The following is a 17087-nucleotide window of genomic DNA, read 5'->3' on the forward strand; positions in this document are numbered from 1 at the left end:
GAGTGTGGCTGTGATTGTCCAGGTGTGTGTGATCAGGTGAGCGTGAACATGAGAGTGTTTGGGTGTTGTAGTCCTCAGCGGCCATGTTTGTAGGCCACGCTGTATTCTGGGAAGTGTAGTTGGACACCGATTACAGCGTCGACATGACAAAATTCCTTAATGTCCTCGTTAACCTGTTACTTAAGAGCAAATGCAGCTATTATTAGCAAAGAAACCTCTAAAAAAAAAGTAATAGACACATGAGACAAACTCAACTTATTGAACTTAACACAGACCAGGTATTGAGAATATTAGCTTAGAATTTAGTTAAGATTAAACATAATATATGTGTGATTTCACAATTATGGTACCATTTAATCATGAAAAATATATTTCTTAAAATTTTTTAATCATATTTCCTCATTTGTAAGTCATTTAGGATAAAAGCGTCTGCTAAATGAATAAATGAAATGCAAATGTAAAAAAATATATATATTTGTATTTATTTATTTGTTTTTTATTCATTTTACAATTTTTCAACATTTTTAATTTAAGATGGTTATCATGCATTTAACCATTAAAAAAAAGAGCCAGAGATGGGTTAGCATATTTTTTTAATGGTTAAATGCATGATTTCTTTAATAAAAATGTTTGTACAAATGTTTCATCTTTTATGATTAAATGGAACCACAATTGTGAAATCACACACACACACACACACACACACACACACACACACACACACACATATATATATATATATATATATATATATATATATATATATATATATATATGTGTGTGTTGTATATATGTAATGTTATGTTTAATCTTAACAAAATTCTGGTTGTGCATTTATTGGTAAAAATTTTGTGGAAAATGTTTTAACATAGTCAGTTGCAGCAAAATTTAGCAGCGTAGAGTAATCCATTGTAGAAATATTGATTACACATATTGTAGAAAACATAGAAATATTGTTTACATCAGGTTTTATGTTTTCAATATTTAAACAGAACAAAAACTAATGCCAGAGGCTTCAAGAACTGGACAAATACATGATCTATATGGCATGATTAATGAGGTCTGATGAACGGAACGGATGTATGAATGAGGGCAAATCATGAAAAAAATTCTTGTTTGCTCAGTTTCTTCTCATACAGCATTGTTTATGTCCCTAGCTGCTTTGAGAGCAGATTTCATAGACGTCTCAATCCAGCCATGAGGCATGTCTGTATGTTCCCCGGCAAAATAAATCCTACTCTCATTCATTGCCAGATATTTAGCATATTGAGTTTGCTGGTAGGGGGTGAAGATAGCAAAGGCTCCAAGGCTGTATGGATCCAACCCCCACTTCTTCACAACACCTCCAGTGTAGAGATCCTGGATGTACTCTCCGTGGATCTTCATCAAGTCGTTGAGCACCACTGACTTCAGCTCGTCATCCGACATTCCTTGGAAGAGCGTGGAGTCGTCTGAGATGGTGTAGGAGGCCAGGAGGGCTCCTCCTTTCCCAGAGAAGCTATGGCTGGGGTAGTAGATGAAGCGTGAGGGCAAATCCGTAATGCTTCTGCCACCCCAAATGCTTTCGTCCTCCCAGAACCTGCGGCTAAAGCTCAGCACAACCTTGGTGGAGCTAGAGTAGTGCACTGAGCGTAGGGCCTCCAGCTTCAAGGGTGACAGTGGAGGCTGGAACTTGATGAAGAGAGTGGCTTTGGCCGTAGCCGTCACCAAGGCGTAGTCAAACGTTTGCTGGGTCAGAATCGATGAGTTGCGGCGTTCTTCATAAAACACGGTCACGTGGCTTTCTGTCTGACTGATGCCTTTGACTTTTGAGTTGAGGAGGATTGTGGCATTGAGGATTTCATAAAACCTATTGGGTAACTTATAAAAGCCACCCGTGATCTCAGAATATCTGCAAAAGAACATAATGTAAAGAAGTACTTATATTTGTACTGTACTGAATTCTTCAAACTGATTGCTCACAAGGTGTTGATTAATTCCCTGACAGTATTGCCAGTTGCAATTCAAATCCCGAGTTTACATTAATGCACATGTTCTATGCTCATGAACGAGTCTCCAGTGTCAGCACTACACTCTTAAAAATAAAGGTTCCAGTTCAAACCAAAAGCCTGTTTTTCAGCCTGATGTCATAGGAGAACCCTTTTAAGTTGCAGCAAGAACTTTTTACCCTTACGCTCTTAAGAGAACCATCTATTTACTGGCACTTTAAAGAACCCAGAAGTGGTTCTTCACAGCAGTGCCACAAGGAACCATGTTATCATAAGTTTTCTAAAACAAAAGCCGTAGTTAGTGCTTTAAGGAATCAAAGTAAAGTTAAGAGTGATGCCAGGAGAACCTTTTCCAGTCCCACGAAGAACCTTATAGGGTTCACTTTAACCTGTTAAGAGATGATATCTTGAAGAACCAATACACTGCTTTGAAGAACCTATAATGAACCATAAAGAACTTCTTTAATCTCCAAAGAACAATTTAGCTCAACTCAAGAGCCATATACAGTGAAAACTGGTTCTTGACAAGAAGGGTGTTCTTTGTAGAACCTATGATGCTGTAAAGAACTATTAAAGAACCTATATTTTTTAAAAGTGTAGTCAGTAAGTTTTCCACCACAGGAAAGTCTTCAGAACAGAGACATTTTTTGTCTTATTAACATCAAGAGGGTAAAAAGAGAGGCTCTTGAGGGAACAGCTGTTTATAGCTGTTATAATGTAAGTGATAACAGGAACGTACTTGTTCATGGACCTTCCACAACATTAAACTAGAAAATAACTTTAAAAAATGTATCGTTCCATTGTTGACAAATCGCTGTACTATAAGAGGAATAAAATACTTAGAGACATGCTGTTATAGGAAAATAATCTATAGGAACCACAGTAGGTGACTGCAAAAGTAGCGCTGGAAAATAAGTAAGTGCTTGAATCCATGGCAGAGGAGACTTTATGTATTCATAGTCTCAAATTTCACAGGTCTTGAGACATCATGTTTGCACCCTCAACAAAAACATTAAAAGACTTTGGACTTCTAAGATGTTGGCTATTAGCCGCGGTGGTGTCTCGTCACACATAAAACATTATTTGAAATTGACTATCATTCTGGTTCTTCAAGAGCCTACAGAACCTGCTTATCAACTGTGAATTAAAAAAAAAAAGCCCTGATATGTAACTGTTAAGTAATATGCATGTCCCAGATTAGTAATTTGTCCACCCCTGATGCAGATTTTATTTAAATATACTTACGTTGTGTCATCATTTACATCAGCCTGCAGGTAGAGACTCTCCATTAGAGAAATGTAGTAGAAGCTGTTTTCATTAAGGATGTCTCCAATCATGCGCAAGGCTCCAGCACTCAAGTTAACATCTCTCACCAAATACTCCTGTCCAATTAAACACACGTCCGTTCATAACCAAACTAATTAGATTTAACTTCATTTAGAATAATTAAAGTTATAGGTTCATTACCTTAAGTGAGTATGAATCATACTTGCTTATCATTGCACTGCAGTTAGTTGACTTCAAATACTCTCTTATCTAGAAAACAATGAAAATTATTTTCAATCAGGATAATGAAAATAAAATAAAGAATAATTAAAATATCTGTTCTTCTCTTTTACTCACCTTCCACAAAGATTGGTCAAAGAGTTCACTGGCCGATTTTCCTTTCTCCTCGTCCCTTAAGGGGTAGTTTAGCACATCAGGATTCTCCTTCACTTTGTAGGTTTTGTGAAGGAAGCCATTGATGTAATAGTAAGTGTTTATGTCTTCTTCAGTAAATTTGTTCAGTTTCAGACCCAGCTTTGATGAGAAATTCCCGAGAATCCTGGAAACAAACAAAGAAGGTACAAAATAATGTGACCTGAACTACAGACCTTCTCAAAGGTTTTTTTTATTAAGTTTTAAAATTGAAGTTTTGTTATAGTGTTGGGAATCACAACTGACCATTGTCAAAACTGTTATTATTTACAGGGTTAGTTTTTGCACCGATACTAGAGATGCACTGATACTGAATTTTTCAGCTGATACCGATAACAGATTATTCAGAGTGATATCGGCCGATACCGATACCGATAGTTCTGCCTTTTATACCTCCTTTTAAATGAATAATAATTAATTCCACAATTCTGAAAGAAATACAAATAAAAACTTTATTCTCTCCATTTCAACAAGTTGTTTCACAGTAACTGGTCTCATAAACAGAAAACACATTACTCTAATTAACATTAACACATGAACTCAATTCTGAAGATTAAAGTAAGATTTCTTAACTTATTGAATGTTATTAATTCATATTAACATTGACTGAATTGTAAAAACCTCCTGTTAGTCTCACATTCACTCACCACAAACAAAAACATTTCTACTTCATCACTGATATCAAACTGGTAATATATAATATCAACTTTTTTATATATTAACATTAACTGGATATAAAATATACTACTCTACAAATATATTTTTCTGTGCAATATAAACTTTTTTATCAACTCATCTTCATTTAAATCTTTCCACGGTGTACTGGTGCTTTAAATCAGCTCGAGCAGCGGGGCAAAAAGAATTTGACTCGACACCGAAACTCCCGCTTCACTGCTGCAGCGTCTGGTGTAAAAATTTTAGCAGCCCTTTAATTTTTACAGGGCTTACAAACTGCAGTTTTGTTGTCATTCCACACGAGGGACATCATCTTTACACACAGCAAGAAACCCATGTGTTTTCTCGCCCTCCTTTGATTGAATTGGGATCAGCGTGAAAAATTGCCTTTATCGGCCGATAGCGATTATTGGCCGATACACCTGTACATCTCTAGTTTTTACCATATTTGATTAAACATTTGAATTGTATTGAATGGTTTAATCCAAACCTCAGCCATTCAATAACAAGTATCATAAAAAAATCAACTTGAATCTTAATAAAAATGTTCTGTGAGTGGAAAATGTATAAATTAAAAGCGCTAAGGCTGCAATTAATAGCCAAAATATTATTGTACGGGGGGGGGGGGGGGGGGGATTAGCTCAAAAGGGTGCCTAAGTAATTTAAAGTCAGCTAGTTACTTGAGCTTTGTAACTTTGATTTCCTCTAGCTGTAAATGCTTTGCCTAGCCTTGTCATTTAAACTAAGCTCTGTTTCATTATCTATGAAAATAGTCCGTTGCTGATCAGTATATTTTTTTCTTTCTTTATCCATTACTAATAAAGCTAACAGTAGAAAACACATGGCCCACAAGTTTCCAACTAAAAAAAGTAAAATATTGATTATAATGATTGTTAAATGTATGTGAGATTTAACATATAGCATATAAATATAGGATCAAGTGCTAAAAAAACATTGAGAACATTGATCCAGGGAAACATTTACCACAGGGTTTGTGGTATTTTGAACTCACCAGTGGAAACTCGGGATCCTCATGGCACCGAATTCTGCATACCAGCCCTCCACTTTATCCCTGTATGTCTCAATTCTTCCACCGATTTGATCACTTGCTTCTATGATTGTAACCTAATGAACCGTTAAATAATTATTCGATTAACATTCATGTGAACAATTTAAATCCAAATCCAAATTCAGATAAATACAGCTTGTAATGCATATAAACGTAAGGGTTATAATGATGTTTCCCAACTGATTAAAGGTATTCATGAGCTGGTTGTGTGTGTCATAGCAGGAAAATCAGAAATCAGTATGTAGCACAAAGATGAAGATCAAGAAACAATGGCAAAAATGTTCACCCAGGAATTCCATTCAAAATAACACTTGCAACATGAGAATAAATTAAAAAATTTTCCCCTAGGATTCCATAATCTCTTTTAGAGAACATTTCCATCAGGTTGGTTTTTTTATGTCCAGCATTACAACATGTGTGCTGTTCCATACAGTAAATATGAGCATGTCGTTATGGCAGCCAGGCCAGTCAATCACTGGCTCTGAATGGGTAGAGGAGTCGCAGAGAACGAGCAGGTACTGAGTGAGTGCTTACATCTGTGTGTGTAGTAATTATGAAGTGCATTTATAGGCTATTTGTGTTGCAGTGAAGTTGAGTCTGTGACTGAAAGTTTACACAGGTATGGCTGATGATGTCTGTGATTGCCTTGTGCTTAGATTTAAAAAAAAAAAAAAAAAAAAGTAATTTAGTTTGCTTTAGCCTAATGAAGGGCTAAAAATGGTTCTGGTAAAAATAAATAAAAACAAAGCCTGCCTCTTGTGTCTTCATTCCTGTTGCTGCCTTACCAGGGATTTATAGTCATCTAAAAATAAACTATTTAAAAGTATAATAGGTGGTGGAACTTTATGCAGGAAAACGAAAACTTGCATACAAAACTAATCTAGTGTAAGTAATCTTGGTGTAGTCTTTTTTAAGAGAATACATGATTGTGGATTGTGGACTATGGTCCATACATTTACCTTATGTCCAGCATCCTCTAGTAACTTAGCTGCAGTAAGTCCAGCAATGCCCGCACCAATGATGGCCACACGACGCGGGGTCTTTGATGGAGGAAGGCCTTGGTTGACTATCTTAATAAGTTCATCATAGTCATTGTCTTGAAGACATTTTGAAATAGGATCATCTTTGTGTGCACTGGCACTCAAGACGATGAACAGTACAATCACAACAGATACTGGAAAAAAAAAGTAAAATAGGAGGACACTCTTGTGAAATTTCTCAGACTTGACAAATTATTCTAACTTTTGTGAGACATGGATTACAGGTGCATGATGTCACAAGTCGAAAGCACACATCAACTCTATAGCTTGATTTGTTATTCATTAAACTATTGGTCTATAGCTGTAGTCATTGGCCATTTGTTTGGGTTTGCCTACAGTGTTGGTCTAGCTGTCTTTTATGGCTTTTAGAATCAGTTTTAATCCACACATTTTGGAATCAACGTCAACTACGTGACACTATCAAGCCGGGACAGATTACTGACAAGGTCTACTGGGCATGTGCTCAGGGATCCTGGCAACTCAGAGGCCCCAACAAGCATGCATTTGAGGCAAAGTAGGCCATTATACTGTCACAGGATTAATAGAACATGAGCCAATGGATGTAAAGTCACACTGTACAACTTACAGTGATTGTTATTTATTGTTGGTCTGAATTTGTAACTGTGGTGGCGGGGATGTGTATGAGCCCCAGTTTGTGAAAGGAGGGCGGAGCCGGAGGTGGTGAGTGGTAAGGAATGTACACCTGTGAGGAGTTCTCTTAATGATTGTTCTGTGTTGCAATGAGACAGGGTGAGGATAAGCAAGAGTGAGACACATGATGATAGAAAGAGAGAGAGAGAGAGAGAGACCAGCACAGAAGCCATGTGTGTGTGTGTGTGTGTGTGTGTGAGTGTGTGTGTGGGTGTGTGTGTGGGTGTGTGTGTGTGTAAAAAAAGAGAAAATAAAGAGCACTGTAAGTTGGTTCAAGCCTGTCTCTAACCAGCGAGTGGTCAGTTAGATCCTAACTTTTTTTTTACTGGTGCTAGATAAGTGGATGTACAAAACATGGCTAACCATGCAAATCTCCAATGCTGAATATAACCCTGTTTGACTACATGACAGTGTCTACTATGTGACTATGTGACCCTGTCAATTACGTGACTAAGTAACACTTTAGTCACAAGTCATTCTTCTACTGAAAGATATAAATCATTGCACCATATTAACTCTGATGTCAACATAGTGCTTACTAATACTCCATTTGGCAGACATGAAGAAAAGCGTGAAATTTACATGCTTTTCTTCTAATAGTTTGACCAACTGATATGTAGGTCATTTTCCAATGGCTCATGCTTGGCTGACCAACATCACAGTAGAACCTGCACCAGTGGTCTCCATCATTGTTGTTCTGCCTGCTACAGATATCCCTTCTACTCTACTTTCCTTCACCTGAATCAATGTCCCTAGTTCTTTAGCCTCAGTCTGGGTGTCTATGGTATGTCAGTCTCTAAGCCCACCTCTGATCTTATCTGAATCTCTTTACAACATGTCCAAGCCTGTGCTCAGAGGTCTATTGTAAGCCATTGGCTAATGTTTTATCACTTGAAAATGTGCATTTTCAAGTTTCTACATTAGAACATATCAACATTAGAAACAAATGCACTAGTAAAAATGAGTCCTGTCCTCTAACAGAAAATTAGAGGACATTAATGTAAATGATGGAGTATCAAAGTCTTGGACTATGGTGACTATAATAAAAGGCCAGATTAAATATTAAAATATGGTTTACTACCTTAGTGTTTGTCTAAGGGCTTATTGCATTAGACAATCCCAAATGCAATATTTAGTCAAGGTAATGTTATGCACAAGCCACCCACATGCAGACAGTGTTTAAACATCTTAGACCTGCTTGTTGTAATGCACCTTGGTTTCTGTTGTTACAGTCTTGAATCAAAAAAGATTTTTCTGTAGAACCATTAAAGGTCCTATGTAAATAGAACCCTACAACAGTGTTCCCTATCATAAAATAATTCTAAGCAGAACTCGTTTAGGAACCCTATCTTTAGAGAACCCTTGAAGAATCCTTTTATATGAGTACAATTGTTTTGTTTGCTTTGTCATTTTTAATTAAGCGGAAGAAGCATCATTAACTTAATGCAGTGTGAAGCCTAGTTAGGGGCTCCATGACTTTTGGATTTTATTACAGTGGTAGAAATCACAACCCACCATTATCAAAGATGTTATATGTATTATTCTGTTCTTACAATGATTAGCCTCTTTAACTGGTCATTTGAATGAGTTTAATTCAAACCTCATTAACTCAAAAACTTTAGCCAGTAAATAATGTCATCTTGGACCTAATATGTTCTGTCAGTGGAGTTCAGAAGTTTCCAACTTTTTTAAACTTGCATTTGACTGCTCATGTCTACTTTTATTATTATTATTAGTAGTAGTAGTAGTAGTAGTAGTATTGCTGTTATTCTTAACTTAACTTTTATAAAACAAAATTCTGTGTACTGCTTATTTTGTCTACAGTGCCTTTAAAGGCGCTCTATAAAATAAAGTTTATTATTATTATTATTATTATTATTATTATTATTATTATTATTATTATTATTATTACTAAAACAAGCTCCAGTTAAACTGAAAAAAAAAAAAAGTTTGACTGTACTTACATGAGCGACAGATGAAACAGTCCTGAGACATGCTGCTTTGTCTGGTCGGAATTTCAGTAAACAGAAACCTACAGAGAGAGGGGGAAATTATACTCCTCATTATGGAGACAAACTGAAAACTGAAACTTATAGTGTACAAGCTGAGCGAAACGAGCTCAGACTATTTCCTCCCATAATTCATATAGACTTTAAACATGTACAATAAGTGGAAAGTGGAAGAATGCGTCCATTAAACAAAAACATCCAGTTGTCACATTTAGCCTATCATACAGTTCCTATAATTAGGCTACAGCAATCTATTATAAAGCTATTCATACAAATCAGTGCGCAATAACGGTCTTATTTCGCCTACATAAAGCATGAATGACCCTGTATACACATGATCATTATAAGAATGAATTCCAACCTTGTTCATTCAACGATTTGTAAAGTAGCCTATACTCACCGTAATTAAAGTTAAGGTTTAACATAAGCATGTGAGCTGATATAGCTACTGTAGACTATAGAGTGGATGAGGATGATGATGATGATGGTGGTGGTGGTGATGATGATGATTATGGAAACTCAGTAAGGAATATTTTCCCACACCGACTCCAAGTTCAGCCATACTGAACAAATTAGATTAGCGACTTCTCCTGTTGATTAACATACCTGCTCTCATTTCATCACTGTAAGTGACTCGTTATGACTTTATCCTTTTGGATCAGGTTTTAAAACCTAGGCGCATTTCTTATCATTCACCTTGATTTTATTGAGATTTAATGGTGTTGTTGTTGTTGTTTTTTCTTCCCTTTTAGAAAAGAATACAGAACCCATAACTATCCAAGAAACTATCTAATATAAGTATTAAACATAATTATATATTTTTTTAAACCACACAAAACAACTTATGAATTATCCTGAATGTTTTTAAGATTAAGACTATATGTGATATAAACATGTTCACATTTAATGCCTAGAATTATGACGTCATCCTACTTTTACGCGCATGCTTGGCACCTAAATTCTAAATAACTAACTGTGCCTAAGTTCTGAATGTTTTCTAGTCACACCAATAGCTGGTGAAATCATCCATCCGTGTAGTTTCACTTACCAGACGTGTTGCTGTGGTCAGGAGCAGGGGTGTGTATGAATGTAGACTACCGTGCAGCTCGGCTTTTATTCTCGACTCAAATCGAAAGCATGCTTGGTGCTGTGCGGTTTTATCTCCTCTCACCAAAATGTTACAGTAATTAAGCAGGCGCATGCACGGGTTTTTTTGGGGTGTGAAAAAAAGAAGGTCAGCACCCTTGAGAAATTGTCACTCCTGAACTCCTGATATGCATCATAAAGTGGGAAGTTACAGTACTTCAGGGTGAACAGTCATCCTCCTCACAGTCCATATGGGAGAGCAGCTGGTTCAAGAAGTAAAGCTCGAATGTGTGATAGATTTACTAAGCTATGCACAATAATATTTACTAATACAGTCATATTTAACCCTTGTTAAGCATTTTAAATATATTGACAAGACATTCCTTCTTTTCTTGTGGAATTTCTCACGTCATCCTCACTTACTGTATATTAAATGGTTTACAGACCTCTTAAAAACATTGTTGAGTGATGATCGAAGATAACATGAACAGTGAGCTAAACATCAAAACTTTGCAAACGGCACAGGTTCAATCATAGGGGAAAAGGAATATAGTGCCACAGAGTAAAATAAATAAATAACATTTATTTAACCATTTTTTTTTAAACAACAATATTTAATAATTTAATATTTAATAATAACAGTTAATTCCCAAACCTAACAAATTTCATATCTGTGCATATGAATGTTCATGAGTGGCACACGAGTGGCAGTGTGGGTAATGAGTATGTGCCTTGCAAAAATGCATTTGCTGCATTTTTTGCATATGATGTTGCTGCTTTGTACATCATTTGGAGTTCAGAGCTAGGGTCAGAATAATTTGTGTGTGTGTGTGTGTGTGTGTGTGTGTGTGTGTGTGTGTGTGTGTGTGTGTGAGAGAGAGAGAGAGAGAGAGAGACAGAGAGAGGGAGAGGGAGAGAGAGGGAGAGAGAGGGAGAGAGAGACAGGGAGAGTGAGAGAGAGACAGGGAGAGAGAGAGAGAGAGAGAGAGAGAGAGGTAGAGTGAGAGGGAGACAGGGGGAGAGAGAGAGAGGGAGTGAGAGAGACAGGGAGAGAGAGAGAGAGGTAGAGACAGAGAGACAAGGAGAGAGACAGGGAGAGTGAGAGAGAGACAGGGAGAGAGAGAGAGAGAGAGAGAGAGAGGTAGAGTGAGAGGGAGACAGGGGGAGAGAGAGAGGGAGTGAGAGAGACAGGGAGAGAGAGAGAGGTAGAGACAGAGAGACAGGGAGAGAGAGAGAAAGAGAGTAAGATTACTGTGAACTTCAGGAAACAGAGGAGGAGACAGACAGCTCTATGTGAACTGTATGTGGGCAGAGAGAGAGACAGGGAGAGAGAGAGAGAGGGAGAGAGAGTAGGGATGTGACAGATAAATTCAGATATTTTAAAATTGATGAAAGAATTGTTCTTATGTTAAGAACATAATTGTTCTTGGTTATTTGTTATTCTCTCGTTGCTGTCTCTCTGACCTCTTACGTAGCACAATATGAGTTTAGAAAATTTTCTGTTAATATAATGTATTTAATATGATTTATTGTGCTTGGAATCAATCATGTGCTTGTATTTTTTAATTAGTATTTGATAATGTAGTTAGTGTGGGTTTTTTTTGTTTGTTTTGTTTTGTTATTGTATTATTATGAGATGCATTGTTTTTAGGGTGCCTTTTTAACATTATGTCAAGGGTCTACAGATGAAAAATAGCAATTTGGCTAATTCTGGCACATTTACAGTCATGTTCTTTAATGTGCACTGTCCATAAATTAACAAATAAATAAAGAAATACATACATACATACATTTAAAATAATATTCACACATTTTGGTTCATAATGTAAATCCGGCATGCCCAAACCCACCACACACCACTCTTTTTGTTTTTGACACCAAAGAAAGAAAAATGATTTAATTTAATTACAATAATCAAGAGATTAATCACTTTGGTATGTGGTGAGTGACATGGTGGCTAGATTAGTATCTGTGTTAACTATCCGTGCTCTTTCAGCCCTTCTGCCAGTTTTGTCTTCCATGCGTAGGCTAGTAATGCTTATTCATCATTTGCTGCATATTAATCTGTATGACAAGCATTAAAGGCATAGCTGTTATATTAGTGAATTGCTATCAACTATTCCCTCATCAAATGGCAATGTGGTTAAGCTAGCTCAGACTAGCCGTGTGTAAAATGAGCAAGTGTTCATGTCATAGTCATGAATGTGCACGGTGGCTTAGTGGTTAGCACGTTCGCCACACACCGCCAGGGTACATGCATGGTAGGCTGATTGGCGTGTCTAAAGTGTCCGTAGTGTATGAATGGGTGTGTGAGTGTGTATGTGATTGTGCCCTGTGATGGATTGGCACCCTGTCCAGGGTGTACCCTGCCTTGTGCCTGATGCTCCCTGGGATAGGCTCCAGGTTTCCCATGACCCTGAAAAGGAGTAAGCAGTTGAAGATGGATGGATGGATGGATGTTTCATAACATGATTTAAAAGATGAAGTGATTAACATAGCCACTGGGTAATTTTTTTTTTTTTTTTGCTCTTTCAAAAGTTAAATCTAAAACAGCTAAGGGTTCTTCAGTTGTAACTTTAGAGAAATCCTTAAAGCTTCTATGTTCAACTCTATGCTGAGCTTTGAGTTTCCTTATCAGAAAAACTTAAAAGTAGAAATCCATAACCTAATCTAATAAATCTAAAACCATGAAAGAAGGGCTCTCTTTTTCAGCAATAAAACAAAGAATGTTCGAGCAATAGGACGTCCCCATCCTGTTGTTTTCCTGCACCAGACATGCTAAAACATGCCTCTTTCAGGTTCAGGTGGAACAACAAGAATTTCATATGTACAGTACATACCTATAAAAGGCAGTGAAAAAAACACTAATTCTGTGTGCACACATAATGTTGTTTGACTTTGCAAATATGAACAAAAATATGCATTTATAAGCATAACATTGATATGTTTAAAAAGGAAATAATAATAATAAAAAAAACATTCAGACACTATATATAATAATTAATGGTGAAAGAGTCTAAAGTTCCCAGGGACAGCATTATTAATGTAATCGAATTGAAACAGAGCCATAGTGAAGAATTTACATGTCCCTGTCAGTACAACTGGTTTGATGATATGCAAGTTCATGGAACCACAACTAATCAGCCTCTTAGACTTCTTAACGATAAAGAAAGTCAGAGAGAAGCTGGTAGTCACTGAAAAAGGACTGCAGGACAACCTGAAAGCAGCACAAACAAAAAGTTACGTACAGAACAATAACCAATGAATTGCACGCCAATCATATCTATTCCTACACATCACGCCTCTCCATCTCTCCCTGCAGTTCTCACCTGGTTTCACACTGAAGCTAAGTAGGGTTGAGTCTGGTGAGTACCTGGATGGGAGACCTCCTGGGGAAAACTAAGTTTGCTGCTGGAAGTGATGTTAGTGAGGCCTGCAGGGGGTGCACAACCTGTGGCCTGCATGGGGTCTAATGACCCAGTATAGTGACAGGGACATTATACCGTAAAAACAGCACCGTCTTTCATATGAGATGTTAAACCGAGGTCCTGACTCTCTGTGGACATTAAAAATCCCAGGACACTTATCCTAAAGAGTAGGGGTATAACCCCAGTCTTGCCGAAATTCCCCCATTGGCCCTTCTCTATCATGGCCCCCTAATAATCCCCATCTCTGAACTGGTTGCATCACTCTCCGCTGCTCTCCTCTCCACCAATAGCTGGTGTGTGGTGGGTGTTATATATAATAACAAATATATTAGCAGTATTTCAGGTTGTCATGTTTTGGAGAAAGAAGTGCATAAACACAGCAAAACCTTATCCACAGTGAACTACAGAGGTGGGAGCATCATGATATGGGGCTGCGTCTGTGCAAACAGTACTGGGGCTTCACACATCATCGAAAGAATCATCTCCTGACTTTATGAGTCCATCAGAGCCATGATAAATTGTCGATGATCACCCAAAATTGAATCACAACACTGCAAAAACCTAAGTATATCTTACCGTAGACATCTCGAAGCTCGTCAACACAGGCTTTGCAACAAAGTACTAATGTTGGTCATTCGTGGTGTCAGAATACTTGGAATAATCTTTGTTTATGCTTATGAATGCACAATTTTTGTGCGTATTTATAAGTGATAATTCAAAACATATTGTGTATGTAAATTTGAAGTGGATATACACCGATCAGCCATAACATTAAAACTAACAGCCTAATATTGTGTAGGTCCCCTTTGTGCTGCCAAAACAGCCCTGACCCGTCAAGGCATGGACTCCACAAGACCTCTGAAGGTGTGTTATGGTATCTGGCAGCATATTAAATGTTAAACATATTAAACATTACACATTAAACATTACTAAATATATTAATATGTTTAGTGTATAATAAACTGGTATTATTAATGAATTTTAAAAAAGGTTTTTAGGACTAGTTTTAAAAAAACAAGCGTCTGTTTTAAAACCCCATTTTTTGGGAACCTGATAAAGTAATTGGCAACATGGATCATATTACAGTCCCAGGACTGGCCATAAACAGTGATGGTGTTGTAATAAGCACATGAAAATTCACTGACACAAATAATTTCATGATCGCAGAGTTGCAATAAGTAACAGAAACAACCAAACTCAGTGACCCGACTGCAGGGTGTGTGACATAACGTCAACAGTATAGGAAGTACCAAGTTTTCACAACTGATCATATGTGTTCTCCATTCGTCTAAAGTTTTGGAAAAAACGAAAGTAGATAATTATAACTCTTTCCACAGCAAACCCCCCAGATCAGCTGATTGAAAGCTGGTTGCAGTTTCCTTTGGAAACTTGCTTTGGAGAACCCTGAGAGGAAGGACTTGTGTTATGCAGTGACAACTACACGTCAAATAAGGGAAAGCAGTGTTCAGGTTGAATTGGTTTGTGTCCCTGGTATCTTCTGGAGCACTACAAATGTCAAAAAATGTAACAAAAAAAATTGAAACTGGCAGGCTGTGGTGTCTCGCATATTGCTTTTTAATTTTTGCTTTATTTTTCCCCAGTCTGTATGAAAGATGCTGTATCAGTCACTGGATTTCATTCATATTGTCTTCTACTTCCTCACGTGTGAGGGTAGGTTTATTAGATAAGACTCAGGCAGAGCTCCATATACTGTGGACGACTTTATATTCATGTACCGGCCTTGATACTTTCTTGCAGAGACAGGTTTGATTTAAAAAAAAAAATCCCCACATGGCAGGAATTTGCCTGGAGAATGGAAGTGAAACTTACAGAAAGGTCATTAGTTCTGACTCATCAGTACTCAAGAACAGGCTTGGGGAGTAACGGAATACATTTAACAGCCTTAAGGAATCAGGATACAAAAAACTGGCAACTGTAATCCCTTAGTTATGTGAAACAAAATCAGATTACAGTTACATTTTGTAAAAAAAAAACAAAAAAACAACTCATTTAAAGCCAAAGAAATTGATCTTTTCACATAACACAATATAGACAGCTACTTGATTATAGTATAACATGTTTTTATCTTCTAAATAAAAAAAAGTTTTTAACCTCTAAATAGAAGTATTCTAGACTAATATTGCTTTTCTCGACTTTATTTCCATATGTAACCTTGAAGTTGTCACGAATCGAGGTTGAGCCAGAAGCAAGTGCAGATAATGACATTTATTGAAACAAACGTACTATGAAACAAAGACACTAAGACAACTTGGAATAACACCGTGGCATGACACAAAACACCGAGACATAAACAAGAAGAGTCTAGGACAACGAAAGACCAGCAAACAGTGCAGACAAGGACTATACACACACACACACACACACACACACACACACACACACACACACACACACACACACACGCTCATTAAGAAAACGTGAGTCAGGTGCAGGTGGTCATGTGACAGCTAGTGCAGTGGCTGATGGGAAGTGGAGTCCAGAGTTTCTTGATACATGACAGAACCCTCCCCCAAGGGCGCTACTCCCGGAGCGCCCAAAATTATACGTCCTCCATCTGGTGGTCCTGGCCCCCTGGGCAAAATGTCCCCAGCAGAACCAGGAGGCCGAGCGGCTTCCACAACGGCCCAGGGAGGCTGAGATACTTCCTCAGCTGAACATGAGAGCGGGGCAATATCCTCGCCAGAGCATGAAAGCGGGGTGACGTCCTTGTCGGTGCAGGGAAGCGGAGCGACGTCCTCAGTGGAGCAGAGAGGTAGAGCAACGACCTCAGCGGAGCATGAAGGCAGAGTGATGACCACAGCAGGGCAGGCAGGCTGAGCGAAGTCCTCGGCGGAGCATGAAAGCGGAGCGACGTCCTCGGCTGAACAGGGAGGCTGAGCGGCGACCTCAGCTGACCAGGGAGGCTGAGGCTCTGAGGTCACCAGGTGAACCTTGGGCATGGGCGGAGCTTGGGTGGCCGTGTCAGCAGACTCGGGCATGAGCAGAACTTGGCTGTGCGTGTCAGCAGACTGGGGCGTGAACAGAACTTGGCTGTGCGTGTCAGCAGACTGGGGCGTGAGCAGAACTTGGCTGTGCGTGTCAGCAGACTGGGGCGTGAGCAGAACTTGGTGGGTCAGGTCATCAGACGGGAACATGAGCAGAGCTTGGTTGTTTGTTTCAGCAAACTCTGGCTTTGGCAGAACTTGGGTGGTCGTGTCGGTAGTCTTGGTCATGGGCTGAACTTGGGCGTGGACAGAACTTGGGCGACCGAGTCGGTAGACTTGGCGTAGTCCTTTATGAACACCGGGTGTGGCCTGGTGCATGGTCTGTCCAGCTGGGGCAGGCCTAGCATGCGGTTATTCTGAGCGAGCAGTTCATCTGTCCTTCTTCCCTGCTCCAATAGTTCTATATACTACTCCACATATGCTGCAAACCAGGCATCC

At 38.4% G+C, this 17087-nt stretch overlaps 1 protein-coding gene across 1 annotated transcript; it reads right to left on the reverse strand.

Moving 5' to 3' along the window:
* Window positions 1-808: 808 nt before the first annotated feature.
* On the reverse strand, window positions 809-9391 carry il4i1 (interleukin 4 induced 1). The gene is made up of 7 exons (XM_053647783.1): window positions 9086-9391; window positions 6390-6604; window positions 5374-5486; window positions 3612-3813; window positions 3456-3524; window positions 3234-3370; window positions 809-1891 (listed from the first exon to the last, which is right to left on the reverse strand). Exons 1-7 carry the CDS (start codon window positions 9183-9185, stop codon window positions 1132-1134), a joined length of 1596 nt encoding a protein of 531 aa, XP_053503758.1. The 5' UTR covers window positions 9186-9391; the 3' UTR covers window positions 809-1131.
* Window positions 9392-17087: the final 7696 nt, after the last annotated feature.

This window comes from Ictalurus furcatus, chromosome 17 (genome assembly GCF_023375685.1).
Source record: "Ictalurus furcatus strain D&B chromosome 17, Billie_1.0, whole genome shotgun sequence".
NCBI classification, from domain to species: domain Eukaryota; kingdom Metazoa; phylum Chordata; class Actinopteri; order Siluriformes; family Ictaluridae; genus Ictalurus; species Ictalurus furcatus.

What these genes read in the sequence shown, in the direction of transcription:
- il4i1 (XM_053647783.1), bottom strand. Translation starts at nt 9,185, where the DNA reads ATGAGGAGTATAATTTCCCCCTCTCTCTGTAGGTTTCTGTTTACTGAA. An exon ending in TAGAGGATGCTGGACATAAG is followed by an intron (nt 5,487 to 6,389) that starts GTAAATGTATGG and finishes ACGGTTCATTAG; the next exon opens with GTTACAATCATAGAAGCAAG. An exon ending in AGGATCCCGAGTTTCCACTG is followed by an intron (nt 3,814 to 5,373) that starts GTGAGTTCAAAA and finishes GTTTGTTTCCAG; the next exon opens with GATTCTCGGGAATTTCTCAT.